Source organism: Hemitrygon akajei, chromosome 10 (genome assembly GCF_048418815.1).
Source record: "Hemitrygon akajei chromosome 10, sHemAka1.3, whole genome shotgun sequence".
In the NCBI taxonomy this organism is placed as follows: Eukaryota; Metazoa; Chordata; class Chondrichthyes; order Myliobatiformes; family Dasyatidae; genus Hemitrygon; species Hemitrygon akajei.
Window position 1 is genome coordinate 114,466,623 of NC_133133.1, and position 19,893 is coordinate 114,486,515.

At 43.8% G+C, this 19,893-nt stretch overlaps 1 protein-coding gene across 1 annotated transcript in view; it reads right to left on the reverse strand.

Annotated features, from left to right (window-relative positions):
- Nucleotides 1–19,435, reverse strand: part of depdc4 (DEP domain containing 4) — a 78,737-nt gene extending 59,302 nt beyond the window's left edge. The window contains exon 1 of the mRNA XM_073058778.1: nucleotides 19,334–19,435. Within this exon, the coding sequence (XP_072914879.1) occupies nucleotides 19,334–19,397 (64 nt within the window). The 5' untranslated portion in view covers nucleotides 19,398–19,435. The remainder of the gene's footprint in view (nucleotides 1–19,333) is intronic.
- Nucleotides 19,436–19,893: the final 458 nt, after the last annotated feature.

Below are 19,893 nucleotides of genomic sequence, written 5' to 3' on the forward strand. Positions count from 1 at the left end.
TAAATTAAAGGTCAAAAAGAAAGGAGCCAATTGGATACGAAAGCAGGATTTGTCAGATGAAGTTGTGGATGAGAAAACCAAGAGGAGAGATCAGACCATAAAGGAAGCAACAGTAAGGATTAATATGAGAATACTCCAGAAAACTAAATGCACCCTCCCAAGATCAAGATGCACAAACTAAAAGAAAAGAGAAGAAACGTGCCCAGAGCTGTCAGAACCATTTCCTGCAGTCTCAGGGTCAATTCCTCCAACCACCTCAGAGGAGCTACTGATTCTGCTATTGTTTCACAGCCACATCTCACCTGCCAAGCAGGTGAGGAAAGATGTTATCCTACAAGAGTAAAAATCCTCCACAGCAATTCAATCTTTCAGCCTGAATGGGATCATTTAAATTTTATTATGTTGTGGATGTCTATATACTGTAGCTGTATTATATAATATACTGTATATATACTTGAGATGCAATCTCTATTGAGTTGAAGTTCACAGCTAAGCAGGGGGTATTGTTAGGTATTTAATATTTCAGTATCATTCATTTGTAAATATATTGTTTGATTAATTATTCTGTATCACTCTTTATGATTATATGTAAAAATAAATGAATTGCTTACCCCTATGCCATCACTCTACCATGTGATAAGTGTGTGACTCACTTGAAGTAAACACAAAGTTAGGTTTACATTCCCAGACTCCCATGTCTTCCTTTGAATTAATATAACATTTTGAAGTTGCAAAACATGACTGTGGGCGTGTGGAACACACTGCCAGGGATGGTGCTGGAAGCAAATATATTAGAGACATTCAAAGATTCAATGAACATTATCAAAAAATGTATACATTATACACCTTGAGATTTGTCTGTTCACAGGCATCCACAAAGCAAGAAACCTGAAGAACAATTTAAAAAAACGACAGACCAAAACCACTGCACAGAAAAAGAGAAAGGAAAAAGAAAAAAAAAACAAAATCATGCAGACAGAAACAAATGACAGTGTTCCACTTGTATATATTTTTTTTGAGTCCTGAGATCTGCTCCTTGGAGCAGCCAGAGTACGTCCAAGCCTCAGCCTCAGTAGCCAGAGCAGTTCACCACCGAGAGATGAATGAACATCACGGAACAGTGAGTGAAATCAGCCCAACCCTCATGCTTTCCAGTCAATCTGGCATATAAATTGCTGAAGCACCCAGTAATGCCTTGCTCTAGGACCCGGACCATAGCATAGCAATATGCTTGGGCCACCCAGCCCAAAGTTGTTCTGGATCTCACCAAATCAACTCGGCACTTGGAACAATCCAACCCCTCATCCACATTAGGTGGATGGGCATTGAAACTCTTCCAAAGTTCAAAGTAAACTTTAACATACATATTACCACAGACAACTCAGATTCTTTTTTCCTGCGGGCAAACTAAATAAATCTATAGAAGAGTAACAGTAAATGGGATCAATGACCAAACTGCACAAATACAAATATAAATAAACTGTAATAAATAATAAGAGCATGAAATAACAAGATGAAGAGTCTTTAAAGTGAGACCAACAGTTGTGCAAACACCAGAAATAGAATGAGCGTAGTCATCACCTTTTGTTCAAAAGCCTGATGGTTGAGGGGTAGTAACCGTTCTTGAACCTGGTGGTCAGCCCACAATGTTGTGCCACTCCATAATGTTAACATTTAAGAGACTCTTGAATAGGCATATGGATGAAAGAAAAAGAGACAGCTCTTTGGGAGGGAATGCTTAGAATGATGCTGGAGTAGGTTAAAATATCCGCACATCATGCTGGGCTGAAGAGCCCGAAATGTGCTGTACTGTTCCAGGTTCAACTTGGCAAAGTTACACATCATCCATGGAAGCAGAGGTATAATCAACATTTCTGGTCAAAACCCTGCATCAGGACACGCAACATTGTCCATCTCTTTGCTTCCACAGATACTGCCTGACCACCTAAGTTCCTCGGGCAGTTGTCCTTTGCTCCAGATGATATCTGAAGTCTCGTATGCCTCCATGTCATCAGCCTGTCCAGTTATCCTTGTTTCAGTTAAGTCATTTCTCATTTTTCCCCACTCCTTTGAAGAGAGGTAAAGCCTCTTGCATCTCTGTTACACGATAAATCCACCACCCAAGGAAAGAGTCTGGTGAATCTTTGTTGCATTGGCTTTCCATCAAATTCTTCCTTAATTGGGTTAAAGAGACCAGAATTGTAGCTAAATTTTCAGAATGGAGCTGAACTGGACTACCTCCACCAGATTGAGCAGATTCTAAAGAGAAAGAATTGTCAATGCTTTGAGCCAAAACATCAATTGCTAAAGCTAAAGATGAAGTTCAAAGTAAATTTATTGTCTAAGTACACCTACGTCATCATATACAACCCTGTCATTTGTTTTCTTGCAGGTATTCACGGTAAATGCAAAGAAACAATAGAATCAGTGACAGAATGCAAACACCAATGTGCAAGGGAAAACAAACTCTGTAAATACGAAAGTAGAAATAAACAATAAATATTGAGAACATATGACGAAGAGTCCTTGAAAGTGAGTGCACAGATTGTAGGAACAGTTTAATGATGGGGTGAGTGAAGTTATCCTCCGGTTCAAGAGCCTGAGGGTTGAGGTACTAACTATTCCTGAACCTTTGACACATGCACATCAAAACACAGACTGAAAAGTGTTAACATGAAGAAATCTGCAGATGCTGGAAATTCAAACAACACACACAAAATGCTGGTGGAACACAGCAGGCCAGGCAGCATCCATAAGGAGAAGCACTGTCGACTTTTCAGGCCGAGACCCTTCGTCAGGACTAACTGAAAGGAGAGATATTAAGAGATTTGAAAGTAGTGGGAGGAGGGGGAAATGCGAAATGATAGGAGAAGACCGGAGGAGGTGGGATGAAGCTAAGAGCTGGAAAGGTGATTGGCTGAAGGGATACAGAGCTGGAGAAGGGAAAAGATCATGGGACGGGAGGCCTCAGGAGAAAGAAAGGGGGGGAGGGGGAAGCACCAGAGGGAGATGGAGAACAGGCAGTGATGGGCAGAGAGAGAGAGAGAGAAAAAAACAACTAAATATGTCAGGGATGGGGTAAGAAGGGGAGGAGGGGCATTAACTGAAATTAGAGAAGTCAATGTTCATGCCATTAGGTTGGAGGCTACCCAGCAGGTATCAAAGGTGTTGTTCCTCCAACCTGAGTTTGGATTCATTTTGACAGTAGAGGAGGCCATGGATAGACATATCAGAATGGGAATGGGACGTGGAATTAAAATGTGTGGCCACTGGGAGATCCTGCTTTCTCTGGCGGACTGAGCATAGGTGTTCAGCGAAACGGTCTCCTAGTCTGCGTCGGGTCTCACCAATATATAAAAGGCCACACCGGGAGCACCGGACACAGTATACCACACCAGCCGACTCACAGGTGAAAAAACTGAAAAGTGTTGTTTGATTCAAATCAAATCAGCACGCCACATTTCCAGTGCCAACACATCATGCCAGCAATTTATTAACTCTAACCCCTACATTTTTAGGAACGTAGGAGGAAATCGGAATACTCAGAGGATACCCATGCAATCATAGAGAGAACGTACAAAATCCTCACAGGCAACAGCAGGAATTGAACCCTGATCTTACAACTGGCACTATAAAGCATTGTGTGAACCAGAACTGCCCCAGGACCTGCTGAGCTCCTCCTGTAGATCGTTTGTTGCTCCAGAATCCAGTGTCTACAGTTTCTTGTCTCCACTGAACTGGAGTAGTCTTATACAAATGTGGCTACGAGAGCAGCTCAGAGGCTGGGGGTCCTACAGTTTCATTTGGCTGTATTCACATGGATGGGTGAATAACAATTAAACTTGAACTTCCTAACTCCCTAAAGCCTTCCGCTATCTATAAGGCTCAAGTCATGAGTTTCATGGAACACTCTCCACTTCCCTTGATGGGCAAAACTGGCACCAGCCTACTGGCCATCAAGTATCTAGCCAGGACCATCAGACTCAAAAACTGTTACTTTCCCAAGCAATAAGGCTGATCAACACCTCCACCTATTAACCCATCATGCCACATCCTCAACCAGTACTGCTTTATTTCCTGTCAGTCATCTTATACACAAGCACTCCTGTGTCTAGCATCACTTTATGACATACAATCTATGTACATAAGCCATCTTCTTTTTCTATATTTATTGTGTTTTTATTATTGCGATTAGGTTCTTTATCTTGAGTATTCTTCTTTTGGGCTGCATCAGATGCAGAATAACAACCCTTCACACTTACATACTGAAAATGGTTTTAAACAATCTTGATTCTAGACAATAGGTGCAGAAGTAGACCATTCGGCCCTTCGAGCCTGCACCGCCATTTTGAGATCATGGCTGATCAATTACTATCAATACCCGGTTCCTGCCTTGTCCCCATATCCCTTGATTCCCCTATCCATAAGATACCTATCTAGCTCCTTCTTGAAAGCATCCAGAGAATTGGCCTCCACTACCTTCCGAGGCAGTGCATTCCAGACCCCCACAACTCTCTGGGAGAAGTTTTTCCTAAAACTCTGTCCTAAATGACCTACCCCTTATTCTCAAACCATGCCCTCTGGTACTGGACTCTCCGAGCATCTGGAACATATTTCCTGCCTCTATCTTGTCCAATCCCTTAATAATCTTATATGTTTCAATCAGATCCCCTCTCAATCCCCTTAATTCCAGCGTGTACAAGCCCAGTCTCTCTAACCTCTCTGCGTAAGACAGTCCGGACATCCCAGGAATTAACCTCGTGAATGTAGACATCTACATTCTAGTGTAGATGAGTGCAACTTCAACAATACTCAAGAGGCTTAAACAGCCCACTTGATAGGCATCCAATCCACAACCAGTCACTCTCCACCTAAGCATAGTTACAGCAGTTTGTCCCATCTACAGATGCACGGCAGCAACTCACTAAGACTTTCTAGACAGCTCGACTTCTGTCATCTGCATGGGCAGCTAGAGCACAGGGAACACTACCACCTGGAAATTGCCATTCAACTCACACACCACCCTGATTTGGAAATACTGTATATTGCCGTTCCTTCGCCATCACGGAATCAGAATCTTTGAACTCCCTCCCTAACAGCACTGAGGGTAAACCCATATCTCAACACCTGGTTGAAGAGTGCTATTAATAACCTCTTGCTCGACATCAACAAAACTACAAAGCAGGCTGCTAACCAGGAGAGGGAAGGAGGCCAAACATCCTTCTGTCCAGATTAGCGAATCAGAGATGGAGAGCTTTTAGCACCCAGATGTTAACGCATGGTTGACCTGTACTAGGCCCAGCACAGTGATGCATTCAAGAACAGTAATGTTTTTACTTCATTAGAAGGTTGACTGAACGAACACTGACAAACTGTTGGAAGTGCCCTGACTGGTTGCATCATGGTCCAGTGGTACAACAATTCAAACATACAGGAACAGAAGCCACTGCAGAGAGCAATGGACTCTGACCTATACATCACAGGTAACTCTTTCCAAAGGCACCACCTCAAGAAGGTAACATCTAATATCAAACATCCATGCCATCTTCTCACAGCTGCCATCAAGCAGGAGGCACAGAAGCCAAAAGTCTCACATGACCAGGTTCAGTAACAGACACTTCCCTTCACCCATTTTATTCTTAATCCAACTTACAGAATACTGTTAGTTTATCCACACTATAACCACTTTGACCCTCTTGGGCTAAAATGGACTTTTATTGTTCTAATCATGCTGCACATTTTTCTTGCAAATACTGTTTAAATGATGCAATATGCCTGTGAAGCAAGTTTTCCATTACACCTGTGCAAGCACACACTTGAGCACATGATAATAAACTGGACTTTGAGTTCCCCCAGCACTTTTGTGTATTGCTCAAGAATACAGTTGTAATTGAGAAAGTGAAAGCAATACTTCTCCACCTCACCGCTCCTCTTCCCACCCAAAACCACCAACCACCCCAAACCAACACCCGCCCTCCCTCTATACTGTCCTCCCCTCGCTGCTACTCCTAACCTCTCTGCACTCACCTTCATATAATGCATTTAATATTTCAGTAATATTTGAGCAATATTGTGAATATATTGTTTAATTAGCATTGTTTTAAAATGAACCCAAGATTACCCTCTACCTGTTGAATTGCAGCTCATTTTTACTTCGATAGGGCAGAGAGACATTAGAGTAAAAAAAAGTGCAGCACGAGTTTCTTTGGAAGGGGGGGAGGAGAGAGAGAGAGAGAGAGAGATGGTCAAGTGTAAAAGAAAGGCAGAAAACAGATGACACACAAAATACTGGAGGAACTCAGCAGGCCTGACAGTATCTATGGAAAAGAATAAATAGTTGACATTTTGGGCCATGACCCTTCATCAGGACTAGAGAGGAAGAGGAGAAGTCAGAATAAGATGGGGGGGGGGGGGGGGGAGGGAAAGAGCTCTTGATCTCTGTAATGGCTTAAAGTTACCTAGCCCCAACCGTTTCACTTTCACTATGGATGTTCAATCCCTATACACTTACACCCTCCCCGTTTCACCCATCACCTGAACCTTGCAGAACATAGAACACAAAAGAGTACAGCACAGGAACAGGCCATTCGGCCCACAGTGTTGTGCTAAACCAACTAAAAAGCAAATCAAAAACACCCAGGCACTAATCCCTCCTACCTACACTATGTCCCTATCCCTCCATTTACCTTACATCCATGTGCCTATCCAAACATCTCTTAAAGGCTTCTAATGCACAAACCCCATTTCCAGAAAAGTTGGGATATTTTCCAAAATGCAATAAAAACAAAAATCTGTGATATGTTAATTCATGTGAACCTTTATTTAACTGACAAAAGTACAAAGAAAAGATTTTCAATAGTTTTACTTACCAACTTAATTGTATTTTGTAAATATACATAAATTTTGAATTTGATGGCTGCAACACACTCAACAAAAGTTGGGACAGAGGCATGTCTACCATTGTGTTACATCACCTTTCCTTTTAATAACACTTTTTAATCGTTTTGGAACTGAGGATACTAATTGTAGTAGATTTGCAATTGGAAATGTTGTCCATTCTTGCTTGATAAAAGACTTCAGCTGCTCAACAGTCCGTGGTCTCCGTTGTCTGATTCTCCTCTTCATTCTCCGGAGCTGATTATCTGTTATTTGTGAAGTGGGGTGCCGTGCGCAATCATAATCGGTTGAAAACGGACGTGGAAGCATGGAGGAACATCTGGAAATCTCCAGGAACACCTTCTTCATTGCTGCTGCTGCTGTGAGGTCTGGGTCTCTGCTGGGAAGAACAGGCCCCCCCGTCCTCAGGGTCGTGTTGCCGATGGCTGTTGGCAGGGGCGTCTTAATACGCTTGGCAGAGGATGGTGCTCAGAGAAGCTGTGCCGGAAGGGATGGTCAGAGGTTCAACGGACTCAGAATCCACTGCGGTCAGCTCGCTTTCACTGTGTGCTGCGTCTGCGAGGCTGGGTTCGACGGAGCTTTCATTGTGTGCTGCGTCTGTGAGGCTGAGTCAGGCGGCGCCGTGGAAGTCCATAGCGTGGGATGACGAGTCAATCGGGACTCTGAGGACTTGTGAAAACTGTGTGATGGTTTCTTTCAAACTTATAGTCTTTTAACATCTTTGGACTATTTTTACAGTGTCCATGGTCTTTTTTTTTAATCAATTATGCTATTGTTTGCACTGTTGTAACTATGTGGTTTTGTGCAGGTCTTGCAGCTTTAGTTTTTGGTCTTGTTTTGTCTGGTGGTTTTGGAGCTCCTTTCCAGGGAACGCACTAAGATGGTAGCGCGATATTAATACGCAGCAGCCTCTCCAGACTCTGGATTGGGGATTGCCAAACATTACGTGGATTTTCTGGTGTAGTCTGTTTTGTCATATGCTTTTGTGATATCATTCTGGAGGAACGTTGTCTCATTTTTTAACTGCATTCCATTTGTGGTTTCTAAATGACAATAAACTGAATCTGAATCTCAATGATGCGCCACACATTTTCAATAGGTGATAGATCTGTACTGGCAGCAGGCCAGTCAAGCACACGCAGTCTGTGTCTACAAAGCCATGCTGTTGGCATTGTCCTGCTGAAATAAGCATGGACGTCCCGGGAAGAGACGTCGCCTTGATGGCAACATATGTCTCTCTAAAATCCTAATATACGCCTCAGAGTCAATGGTACCTACACATACATGCAACTCACCCATGCCGTGGGCACTGATGCACCCCCATACCATCACAGATGCTGGCTTTTGCACCTTCTGCTGATAACAATCAGGATGGTCGTTTTCATCTTTGGCACGGAGAACTCGACGCCTGTTTTTTCCGAAAATTAGCTGAAATGTGGACTCATCTGACCACAGCACAGGGTTCCACAGTCTTTCAGTCCATCTGAGATGAGCTCGGGCCCAGAGAACTTGCCGGCGTTTCTGCATAGAGTTGATGTATGGCTTCCTCCTTGCGTAATACAGTTTCAAGTTGCATTTCTGGATGCAGCGACAGACTGTGTTAAGTCACAATGGTTTTCCAAAGTACTCCCGAGCCCAGGTGGCTATAATTGTCACAGTAGCATGACGGTTTCTTAGGCGGTGCCGCCTCAGGGCTCGAAGATCACGCGCATTCAACAATGGTTTCCGACCTTGCCCTTTACGCACTGAGATGTCTCTGAATTCTCTGAATCTTTTCACAATATTATGTACTGCAGATGTTGAAAGACCTAAATTCTCTGCAATCTTGCATTGGGAAATGTTCCTTTTGAACTGGCTAACAATTCTCTCACGAATTTTGGCGCACAGTGGTGAGCCACGACCCATCCTTGCTTGCAAAGACTGAGCCTTTGATGGACGCTACTTTTATACCCAGTCATAATACCTCACCTGCTACCAATTAGCCTGCTTAATGTGGAGTCTTCCAAACCGGTGTTACTTGAATATTCTGTGCACTTTTCAATCTTATTTTAACTCTGAGCCAACTTTTGTTGAGTGTGTTGCAGCCATCAAATTCTAAATTTGTGTATATTTACAAAATACAATTAAGTTGGTCAGTAAAACTATTGAAAATCTTTTCTTTGTACTTTTGTCAGTTAAATAAAGGTTCACATGAATTAACATATCACAGATTTTTGTTTTTATTGCATTTTGGAATATATCCCAACTTTTCTGGAAATGGGGTTTGTATTTACCTCTATCAGGCAGTGTATTCCCAGCATCCATGGCTCTCCAAGTTTAAAAAAAAAAGGACCCCTCACATCCCCTCTGAACCTACCCCCTCACCTTTAATGCATGCCCTCTGGTATTAGACATTTCAACCCTGGGAAACAGATACTCTTTCTTGTAAACCCCCTCAATCTTGTAAACCTCTATCAGATCTCCTCTCAGCCTCCAACACTGCAGAGAAAACAATCCAAGTTTATCCAGCCTCTCATAAGAGAGCATGCCCTCTAAAGCAGGCAGCATCCTGGTAAAATTCTTCTGCATGCTCTCCAAAGCCTCAAAATCCTTCCTATAGTGGGGCGACCAGATATACACACAGGTTGTTATATATCGACCTGTACAGCAACTTTCAAGGAGCTATGAACTTGAATCCCAAGATCCTACTGCTCAGCAACACTGTTAAGGACCGTGTACTTAACAGTGTATTGTCTCCTTGCATTTGCCCTACTGAGATGCAACACCTCAGTTGCAGAAGTGTGCTAAGAAATGGCAGATGGCTGGGTTAAACACCATCTGCCATTTCTTAGCCCACCTCTGCAACTGATCTATAACTCTATATCACAAAATCTCTGTCTGTTCCCTCACTATCAAGTCCCCAATAACTATTGCACTGGCTGACTTTACTCTTCCCTGTCACAGCTCAGCCACAGCACTGATGGGGTGCTGCTGCCATGCTCTGATGGGTCATCCCCCAGCAGTATCCAAAGGGGTACACTTGTTGCTGAGGGGAATGGCCACAGGGAACCCTGCACTGACTGCTTAATCTCCTTACTTCTCCTGCTGTCCAAAGCCTGTACTCTGGGTGTGATCACGTCTTCAAAAGTCTCATCTGCATCTTCAGCCTTCTGAATGATCCTGTGTACATCAAACGACAGCTCCAACTCCTTGATCTGGTCAGTCAGGCTCTGAAGTGGAAGTGCACTTTCTACAGATGTTGTCATCAGAGAAAATCAAGTATCCTGAATTCTCACATCTGACAGGAAAAGTATTCCATCCTGACCACTCAATACCAAAAAGAAAAAGGTTTGCCTCTTCTTAACTGTGCCTCTGCCTGTTCACACTGAACCCTGTTAAGGCAAAGCCTTCACACTCGATCATTGGCACACTCCAACAATGGCCACTCTACTTGAGCTTACCCTCCTTTTATTTGCAGCTTAGCTTAGGCCTCTGATGCCAACACTTTCTGAGACCTTGCTCAAATCTCTCCTTTTAGCCAATCTCCCGACTTCTGTAGGGCTCTGACCCGATACACAATCATCTTGTCTGGCCCACCGAGAAAAGGCTTCTTCCTCCTCTCACTCTACTTTCTTGTTCTGACCTCCCCTTCCTTTTCAGTCCTGATGAAGGGTCTCAGCCCAAAACATTGACTGTTTACTCTTTTTCACAGATGCTGCCTAGTCTACTGAGTTCCTCCAGCATTTTGTATGTCTTGCTTTGGAGTTCCAGCATCTGCAGATCACAAAACAGATGAAATTAACAAGCAATGTGTAAAGCCACAGGTTCATAAAGCGTGAGTTCCAGGTCATAACAATATGCCGAAATAGCTGGCTACATCTGAAAGATAGATGCGTTCAATTGCAATAACAGATAACTGGATTATCTATACTGAACAAATGAAGCAGCATTTTAAAGCAAATGAAATAGCCCATGAAAAATGAACGTCAGTACCTATCTGACCAATCAAACTGTGTTACTGTTGTGGCAGGGGCTCGCATACACCAGACCAACGCAGGTTTTAAGGCAAAACTTGCAGAAAATGCAACAAGGTAGGACACATACAAACAGCACGTCAGGCAGAAAAAAATAAATGGACTGTAGAGGGAAGAGACAAAAATAAAAACTCAAGTTGCACTTTCAAGAAGACCACCAACTTGCATTTGTAATGAAAAACCTAATATGATGAGAGTGACACAGGACTACATAGCCTTGAAATTTACAACGTGAAAACTAACAATAGACAAGCAACACACACAAAATGCTGGTGGAACGCAGCAGGACAGGCAGCATCTATAGGACGAAGTACAGTTGATGTTTCGGGCCCAGACCCTTGAATTTCCAGCATCTGCAGATTTCCTGTTTGCGAATAGACAAGCAATATGGCTTACACTGAAGTGAACAGCAAGCTAATTGAAATGGAATTGGACACTGGCTAGTCTGTTTCAGTCATTTCACAAAATGAGTTTGAACACCATTTCAAAGATATTAAACTGAAACCTGAAAATATCTAACTAAGAAATTATACTGGAGAAAAGAAAACTGTCAGAATGACATTCTTAACAGTGAAATACAACAACCAACAAGTCACATTGGGCTTGTATGTTGTAAAAACAGGAGGGCCAGCATTATGGGACCATGATCAGCTGAGACAACTACAATTTGATTGGAGATCCACATGCCACATCCCTGCAATGGAGTCAACTGAAAGTGAATTTAGAAAGGTATTGGATAAGGCCACAGCAGTTTTTGAGGATGGCACTGGAAAACTCTAACTTATCGAAGTTAGAGCTCTAAACCAGGTGCTGCAAGGCTGCCCAGGCATGCAGTGTTACCTGGATGACATCATTCTTACCAGTGAGGATGATGAGGGAACACCTCCAAAATCTCAAGACAGTGTTACAAAAATTAGAAGATTAAGGCTCAGAGCATGAGCCAACAAGTATGAATTCTTTAAACCAAGCATCACTAACTGCGGTCACACCATTGACACACAAGGTTTACACAGTGCGCTGAGAAAATTCAAGCAGCAGTGGATGCCCGTTTACTCTCGGAAAATGAAATAACTGAAAAATTTATAAAAGAGAACACTTCTCTTGACATATTCTCCCTAATGCAAATCAAGAGGCAGAGATGATCCAAAGAAAAACCAGAAAGGAGCTTAGAAGGGATGATGGCGCCAAAACGGTGACTCCTTTGCTTGTATCTTTGGAAACAGCTCTATTTCTATCTTTAATACATTTATTTTTTTCCTTTTCAGGGTTCTTTTGAAGACCCTGACCTGGAGTTACACGCAGGTTTCGGTTCCTTGCAGGAATGGGACCTGTTCTCGGGGTTCCACGACTGACCGTTATTTGACATGCCAAGGGTTTGGCCTGAGAGTTTCAATTGTGTTTGGAAGCCTAAGATCTTGGGCTCAGGAGATGGGCAGATCGAGGGTCAATGTCACAGGAGGAGACTCATGTGTCATTGGGGAGGCCGGAAAATCTTTCGCTGTGGGCCCAAAGACCCGAGGTCTTTGCAATCTTCAGACACAGAGCTCAAAAAAAGTGACAAAATGGATTTTTAATATCGTAAACCAGCGGGTTGTTGTTATGTCTCCCACTCATTGTGAAAATGGGGGACACCTCCCTCTCCCTTGCCAGGGAGAGAGAGAACCTTTGGTTTGTCAATTGTCGGATGAAATGTGAAGCTTTTGGGGCAACTTTGGTCTGTGTCTTGGCTATTGTTTAGCACACACTTGGGCTCGGTGATGGTACCAATGCGTATTTTTTTTGCTGGTGGGGGGTGGGGGAGACTTTGGACTTCCCATGTTTAACTATCATTCATTCTTTGGGGCACTTCTCTGTTCTCATGGATGTTTGCAAAGAAAAAGCATTTCAGGATGTATATTGTATACATTTCTCTGATTTGACCTTTGAAAAGACTCGACATTGTCTCAGGTCTACATGACCACCCAGAGTGGCTGGAACATGCAGCCAAAATTCCAGTACTCCCATTTTCACCAGTGCCAGGATAAACTTGCCCTCGACACGGAATCTCTTCTGTGGGGATTGAGAGTTGGTGTACCGTCCAAATGAGAGCTAAAGTATTGGAGGAACTACACGCCTGTCATCTAGGTGTGGTCAAAACGCAAGTATTGACTTGAAGCTTTGTATGGTGGCCTGGAATAGATCAGCAGGTCGAGCAACTTGCCACACAATGTTTGGGATGCCAACATGTCCAGAAGAAAGATGTCCAGAGCTGTCAGAACTACTTCCTGCAGTCATACAACTACCAGAGGCGGCCCCACCACTCAAGATTGTTTCATAGCCACAAGTCTCACTTGCCAAGCAGAAATCCTCCACAGCAATTAAATCTTTAGGCCTGAATAGGACAACTTAAAGTGTATTATGCTGTGGATATCAAAGTTCAAATTAACTTTATTATCAAAGTACATATGTGTCACCAGATACAACAGAGATTCATTTTTCTTGTGGGTATCCTCAGTAAATCCATAATGAAATAATAACCAGAATAGAATCAGTGAAAGGCCACATCAACTTGGGCGTTCAACCAGTGTACAAAAGTCAAACTGCAAAAATACAAAAAGAAATAATAAGTAAATAAATAAGTAATAAATATTGAGAACATGATATGAAGAGTCCTTGTAAGTGACTCCATAGGTTGTGGGAACAGATCAGTGAGGGAGCAAAAAATAACTGTTCTTGAACCTGCTGGTGTGAGTCCTGAGGTGGAGGTTCCTGATGATGGATGTTGCTTTTCTACAACAATGTTTCACGTAAATGTGCTGACCCGTGATGGACTGGGCCACATCCACTACATTTTGTGAGAATTTCTGTTCAAGGGCGTTGGTGTTTCCATACCAGTCTGTAATGCAGCCAATTAATGTAATAGACAATAGACAGTAGGTGCAGGAGTAGGCCGTTCGGCCCTTCTAGCCAGCACCGCCATTCACTGTGATCATGGCTGATCATACACAATCAGTACCCCGTTCCTGCCCTCTCCCCACATCCCTTGACCCCACTATCTACAAGAGCTCTATCTAACTCTCTCTTGAATGCATCCAGAGACTTGGCCTCCACTGCCTTCTGGGGCAGAGCATTCCACATATCCACCACTCTCTGGGTGAAAAAGTTTTTCCGCATCTCTGTTCTAAATGGCCTACCCCTTATTCTTAAACTGTGGTCTCTAGTTCTGAACTCACCCATCAGCGGGAACATGCTTCCTGCCTCCAGCGTGTCCAATCCCTTAATAATCTTATATGTTTCAATCAGATCCCTTCTCATCCTTCTAAATTCCAGTGTATACAAGCCCAGTCGCTCCAATCTTTCAACATATGACAGTCCCGCCATTCCGGGAATTAACCTTGTGAACCTATGCTGCACTCCCTCAATAGCAAGAATGTCCTTCCTCAAATTTGGAGACCAAAACTGCACACAATACTCCTGGTGGAGTCTCACCAGGGCCCTGTACAGCTGCAGAAAGACCTCTTTACTCCTATACTCAGTTCCTCTTGTTATAAAAGCCAGCATGCCATTAGCTTTCTTCACTGCCTGCTGTACCTACTTGCTTGCTTTCATTGACTGATGTACAAGAACACCTAGATCTCGTTGTACTTCCCCTTTTCCTAACTTGACTCCATTGAGATAGTAATCTGCCTTCCTGTTCTTGTCACCAAAGTGGATAACCTCACATTTATCCACATTAAACTGCATCTGCCATACATTTGCCCACTTGCCCAACCTGTCCAAGTCACCCTGCATTCTCATAACATCCTCCTGACATTTCATCAGCAAATTTGCTAATGTTACTTTTAATCCCTTCATCTAAATCATTAATGTATATTGTAAACAGCTGCGGTCCCAGCACCGAACCTTGCGGTACCCCACTGGTCACAGCCTGCCATTCCGAAAGGGACCTATTAATCACTACTCTTTGTTTCCTGTCAGCCAGCCAATTTTCAATCCATGTCAGTACTCTGCCCCCAATACTAAGTGCCCTAACTTTGCCCACTAATCTCCTATGTGAGACTTTATCAAAAGCTTTCTGGAAGTCCAGGTACACTACATCCACTGGCTCTCCCTTGTCCATTTTCATAGTTACATCCTCAAAAAACTCCAGAAGATTAGTCAAGCATGATTTTCCCTTCATAAATCCATGTTGACTCGGACTGATCCTTCTACTGCTATCCAAATGTGTCGTAATTTCCTCTTTTATAATTGACTCCAGCATCTTTCCCACCACTGACGTCAGGCTAACCGGTCTATAATTCCCTGTTTTCTCTCTCCCTCCTTTCTTGAAAAGTGGGACAACATTAGCCACCTTCCAATCAGCAGGAACTGTTCCTGACTCTATAGAACATTGGAAAATGATTACCAATGCGTCCACGATTTCTAGAGCCACCTCTTTAGATAGATAGATAGATAGATACTTTATTCATCCCCATGGGGAAATTCAACTTTTTTTCCAATGTCCCATACACTTGTTGTAGCAAAACTAATTACATACAATACTTAACTCAGTAAAAAATATGATATGCATCTAAATCACTATCTCAAAAAGCATTAATAATAGCTTTTAAAAAAAGTTCTTAAGTCCTGGCGGTAGAATTGTAAAGCCTAATGGCATTGGGGAGTATTGACCTCTTCATCCTATCTGAGGAGCATTGTATCGATAGTAACCTGTCGCTGAAACTGCTTCTCTGTCTCTGGATGGTGCTATGTAGAGGATGTTCAGAGTTATCCATAATTGACCGTAGCCTACTCAGCGCCCTTCGCTCAGCTACCGATGTTAAACTCTCCAGTACTTTGCCCACGACAGAGCCCGCCTTCCTTACCAGCTTATTAAGACGTGAGGCGTCCCTCTTCTTAATGCTTCCTCCCCAACACGCCACCACAAAGAAGAGGGCGCTCTCCACAACTGACCTATAGAACATCTTCAGCATCTCACTACAGACATTGAATGACGCCAATCTTCTTAGGAAGTACAGTCGACTCTGTGCCTTCCTGCACAAGGCATCTGTGTTGGCAGTCCAGTCTAGCTTCTCGTCTAACTGTACTCCCAGATACTCCCAGATCCCAGGTACCCTGGGATGCAGACCATCAGGTCCCGGAGACTTATCAGCCTTCAGATTCAACAGTCTATCCAACACCGTTTCTTGCCTAATATAAATTTCCTTCAGTTCATCCTTTACCCTAGTTCCTTTGGCCACTATTACATCTGGGAGATTGTTTGTGTCTTCCCTAGTGAAGACAGATCCAAAGTACCTGTTCAAATCACCTGCCATTACCTTGTTCCCCATAATAAATTCACCCGTTTCTGTCTTCCATGGCCCAATTTTGGTCTGAACTATTTTCTTGCTATTCACATATCTAAAGGTTTTACTATCCCCCTTTATATTCTTGGCGAGTTTACCTTCGTACCTCATTTTTTCTTGGCGTATTGCCTTTTTTGTTATCTTCTGTTGCTCTTTAAAAGCTTCCCAGTCCTCCGGTTTCCCGCTCATCTTTGCTAGGTTATACTTCTTCTCTTTAATTTTTATACTGCCCTTTACTTCCCTTGTCAGCCACGGCCGCTCCTTACTCCCCTTAGGATCTTTCTTCCTCTTTGGAATGAACCGATCTTGCACCTTCTGCATTATTCCCAGAAATACCTGCCATTTTTGTTCCACTGTCTTCCCTGCTAGGGTATTGTTCCATTGAACTTTGGCCAGCTTCTCCCTCATAGCTCCATAGTTCCCTTTGTTCAATTGTAATACTGACACATCCGATTTTCCCTTCTCCTTCTCAAATTGTAGGTTAAAACATATCATATTATGGTCACTACCTCCTAATGGTTCCTTTACCTCGAGGTCCCTGATCAAATCCGGTTCACTGCACAACACTAAATCTAGAATTGCCTTCTCCCTGGTAGGCTCCAGTACAAGCTGTTCTAAGAATCCATCTCGGAGGCACTCCACAAACTCCCTTTCCTGGGGTCCAGTACCATTCTGATTCTCCCAGTCCATCTGCATGTTGAAATCCCCCATGACAACTGTATCATTACCTTTGCGACATGCCAATTTTAACTCTTCATTCAACTTACACCCTACATCCAGACTGCTGTTTGGGGGCCTGCAGATAACTCCCATTAGGGTCTTTCTACCCTTAGAATTTCTCAGTTCTATCCATACTGACTCTACAGCCCCAGATTCTATGTCCCCCCTCACAAGGAACTGAATATCATTCCTCACCAACAGAGCCACCCCACCCCCTCTGCCAGTCAGTCTATCCTTTCGATAAAATGTATATCCTTGAATATTCATTTCCCAGGCCCTGTCCGCTTGAAGCCATGTCTCAGTTATTCCCACAACATCGTACTTGCCAATTTCCAACTGAGCCTCAAGCTCATCTACTTTATTCCTTATACTTTGTGCATTCATATATAATACTTTTAATTCGGTACTCCCCTCTCCTTTCCTATCAATTCTTATTTCACTTGGCCATACTATATGATCTCTTCTAGAGCTTTCTACTCCATTGATTCTGTTGTCCTTTTTAACTTTTCTTATTTTCACTTTCCCTTTAACTCCATCCTTATATTTCCAGTTCATCCCCTCCCCCCCACTACTTAGTTTAAACACATCCGTGTTGCAGTGGCAAACCTGTCTGCCAGAATGCTGGTCCCCCGCCTATTAATGTGCAACCCGTCCCTTTTGCACAATTCATCTCTACCCCAAAACAGATCCCAGTGGTCCAAGAATGTAAATCCTTGCTTCCTGCACCAGTTCCTCAGCCACACATTCAGATCCATTATCTCCCTGTTCCTGCCCTCTCCAGCACGAGGAACTGGAAGCAAACCAGAGATAACCACCCTGGAAGTCCTGCTTTTCAGCCTTCTTCCAAGTTCTCTGAAGTCCCGCTGCAGAATGTCCTTCCTCTTCTTCCCGGTCATTTGTGCTGACATGCACTACCACTTCTGGCTGTTCACCTTCACTCTTGAGGATTCCCTGCAATCAGTCTGTGATGTCCTGGATCCTAGCACCAGGGAGTCAACACACCATCCTTAAATCTCACCTGTTGCCGCAGAAACCCCTTTCCGTACCTCTTACTATGGAGTCCCCTACTATCACGGCTCTTCCTGATGTCTGACTCCTCGGCTCTGCTTCTGCACCAATTTTCGGCTTGCAAACCTGTCCGCCTCTCAGACTGGCAGTATCTTCTGTCCTGACAGCTTCCAAGAAGGTGAACCTGTTTACGAGAGGTACATCCCCTGGGGTATCCAGTACTTCAAGCATCCTTTCCTTCCTCATCTTCCGGTACCCTTTCTCTCTTCTGGTATCCTCGGTGTAACGACTTCACTGTAAGTCCTGTCCAGAAAACCCTCGTTTTCATGGATAAACCTGAGGTCATCCAGTTCTTTCTTCAGTGCTGCAACATGCTCCTTCAGAAGCTGAATCTGGACACAGTTTCCACAGCTGTAGCAGCCGGGGGCACCATCAGTGTCCCTGACCTCCCACATCATGCACGTAGCATACTGAATCAGCTTAGCGGTCATGTCTTCACCCTCTGTAATTGTGCCTGGCGTAGTCTCATTGCCGAAGACTCTCAAGCCAAATACTAGCACTTTTTACACCAGGCACTTCCTTCGACCAGGCCACTTCCCGATGTACTCTCCACTACCTATCTGTAGAAGTTTGTCAAAGTTTTAGGTGTCATGCTGAATTTTCACCTATACTGTAGTTGTATTATACAGTATGCTGTATATTCTATATCACATTGGAGGTCATAGCAAGAAGAAATGTAATATATTTAACATTTCAGTAATATTTGAGTAATATTATAAATAAATTGTTTAATTAAGCATTCTTTGCTTACATAATTCATTATGGGTTATTTGTAAGAACTACATGAATGGCATACATCATTACACCACCACATCACATGTGAGAGCCTCACCAAAATACACAAGTTCATCCCCACTCATGTCTTTTTCTTCTGATTAGTTTTTGGAGTTAAAAAAACATTACAATCCATTGCTACAACTAAACCTCGCCCATACCATCTGCTCCTCACTGTTATCCCTACCCTCTCCTCATCATCAATAACCTCCCCACTCCTATCCTTCCAACCCTATACCTACTCTCCCCATTCTATCCTCAATTCCCACCCACATTCCTACATATTACACTCTCCCTCACTACTCCATTCCCTACCCAACCCTTTTAACTCACTCACCCCCTCTTCCCGACCCCTACCAAACATCCACACTCACCCAAACTCTGCACGTCCACTGCTACCCTAATATCCTTACCTCTCCCCTACCCTACCCCTTTCCGAACCTCCTCATCCTATCTCCCCTCCCTAATACTGCTTCTAAACGTCTCCACTCCACACCCACGCTCCCCGGCAGCCCGCAGTATCCCCGGTCCCAGTACCTCGGCGTCTCAGCGACCCACGACTGTCCAACCGCCGAAAGCGCGGAGTTAAATTCACCGCCATTACCGCCTCCCGCTCGCAGCGTCATCAAGACCTGCTCCCGAGCGACAACAAGCGTCATTAAGCCCCGCCCACTGAGGGCCCGTCGCGACGAAGCCCCGCCTACTGAGAGGCACGCAGCGTCGAAGCCCTGCCCCCAATCCTCTCGGGGCCTCCGATCTTGCTCGAAGGAGGAGTTGCTCCGTCCTTCCTCAACGGGACCACGGAACGAGGCATCGAGCCCCGCGCTCTCCCTATCTCAGATGGCTCTAAATTCCCTGCCTCATGACTCATTTTATTGATGCACCATATAAACAGTCTTATCGGGATACAACAGGGCTTGGTATGCCAAATGCTTTGTTCATGACTTCAGATGGGGAGGCTTGTGCCGATGATGGAGCTGAGTACGCAATTTCTGCGGCTTTTTCCAATCCTGTGCCATGGCCCGTCCATGTCAGACGGTGATGCAACCAGTTAGATTGCTCTTCAGCATACATCTGTGGAAATTTGCCAGAGATTG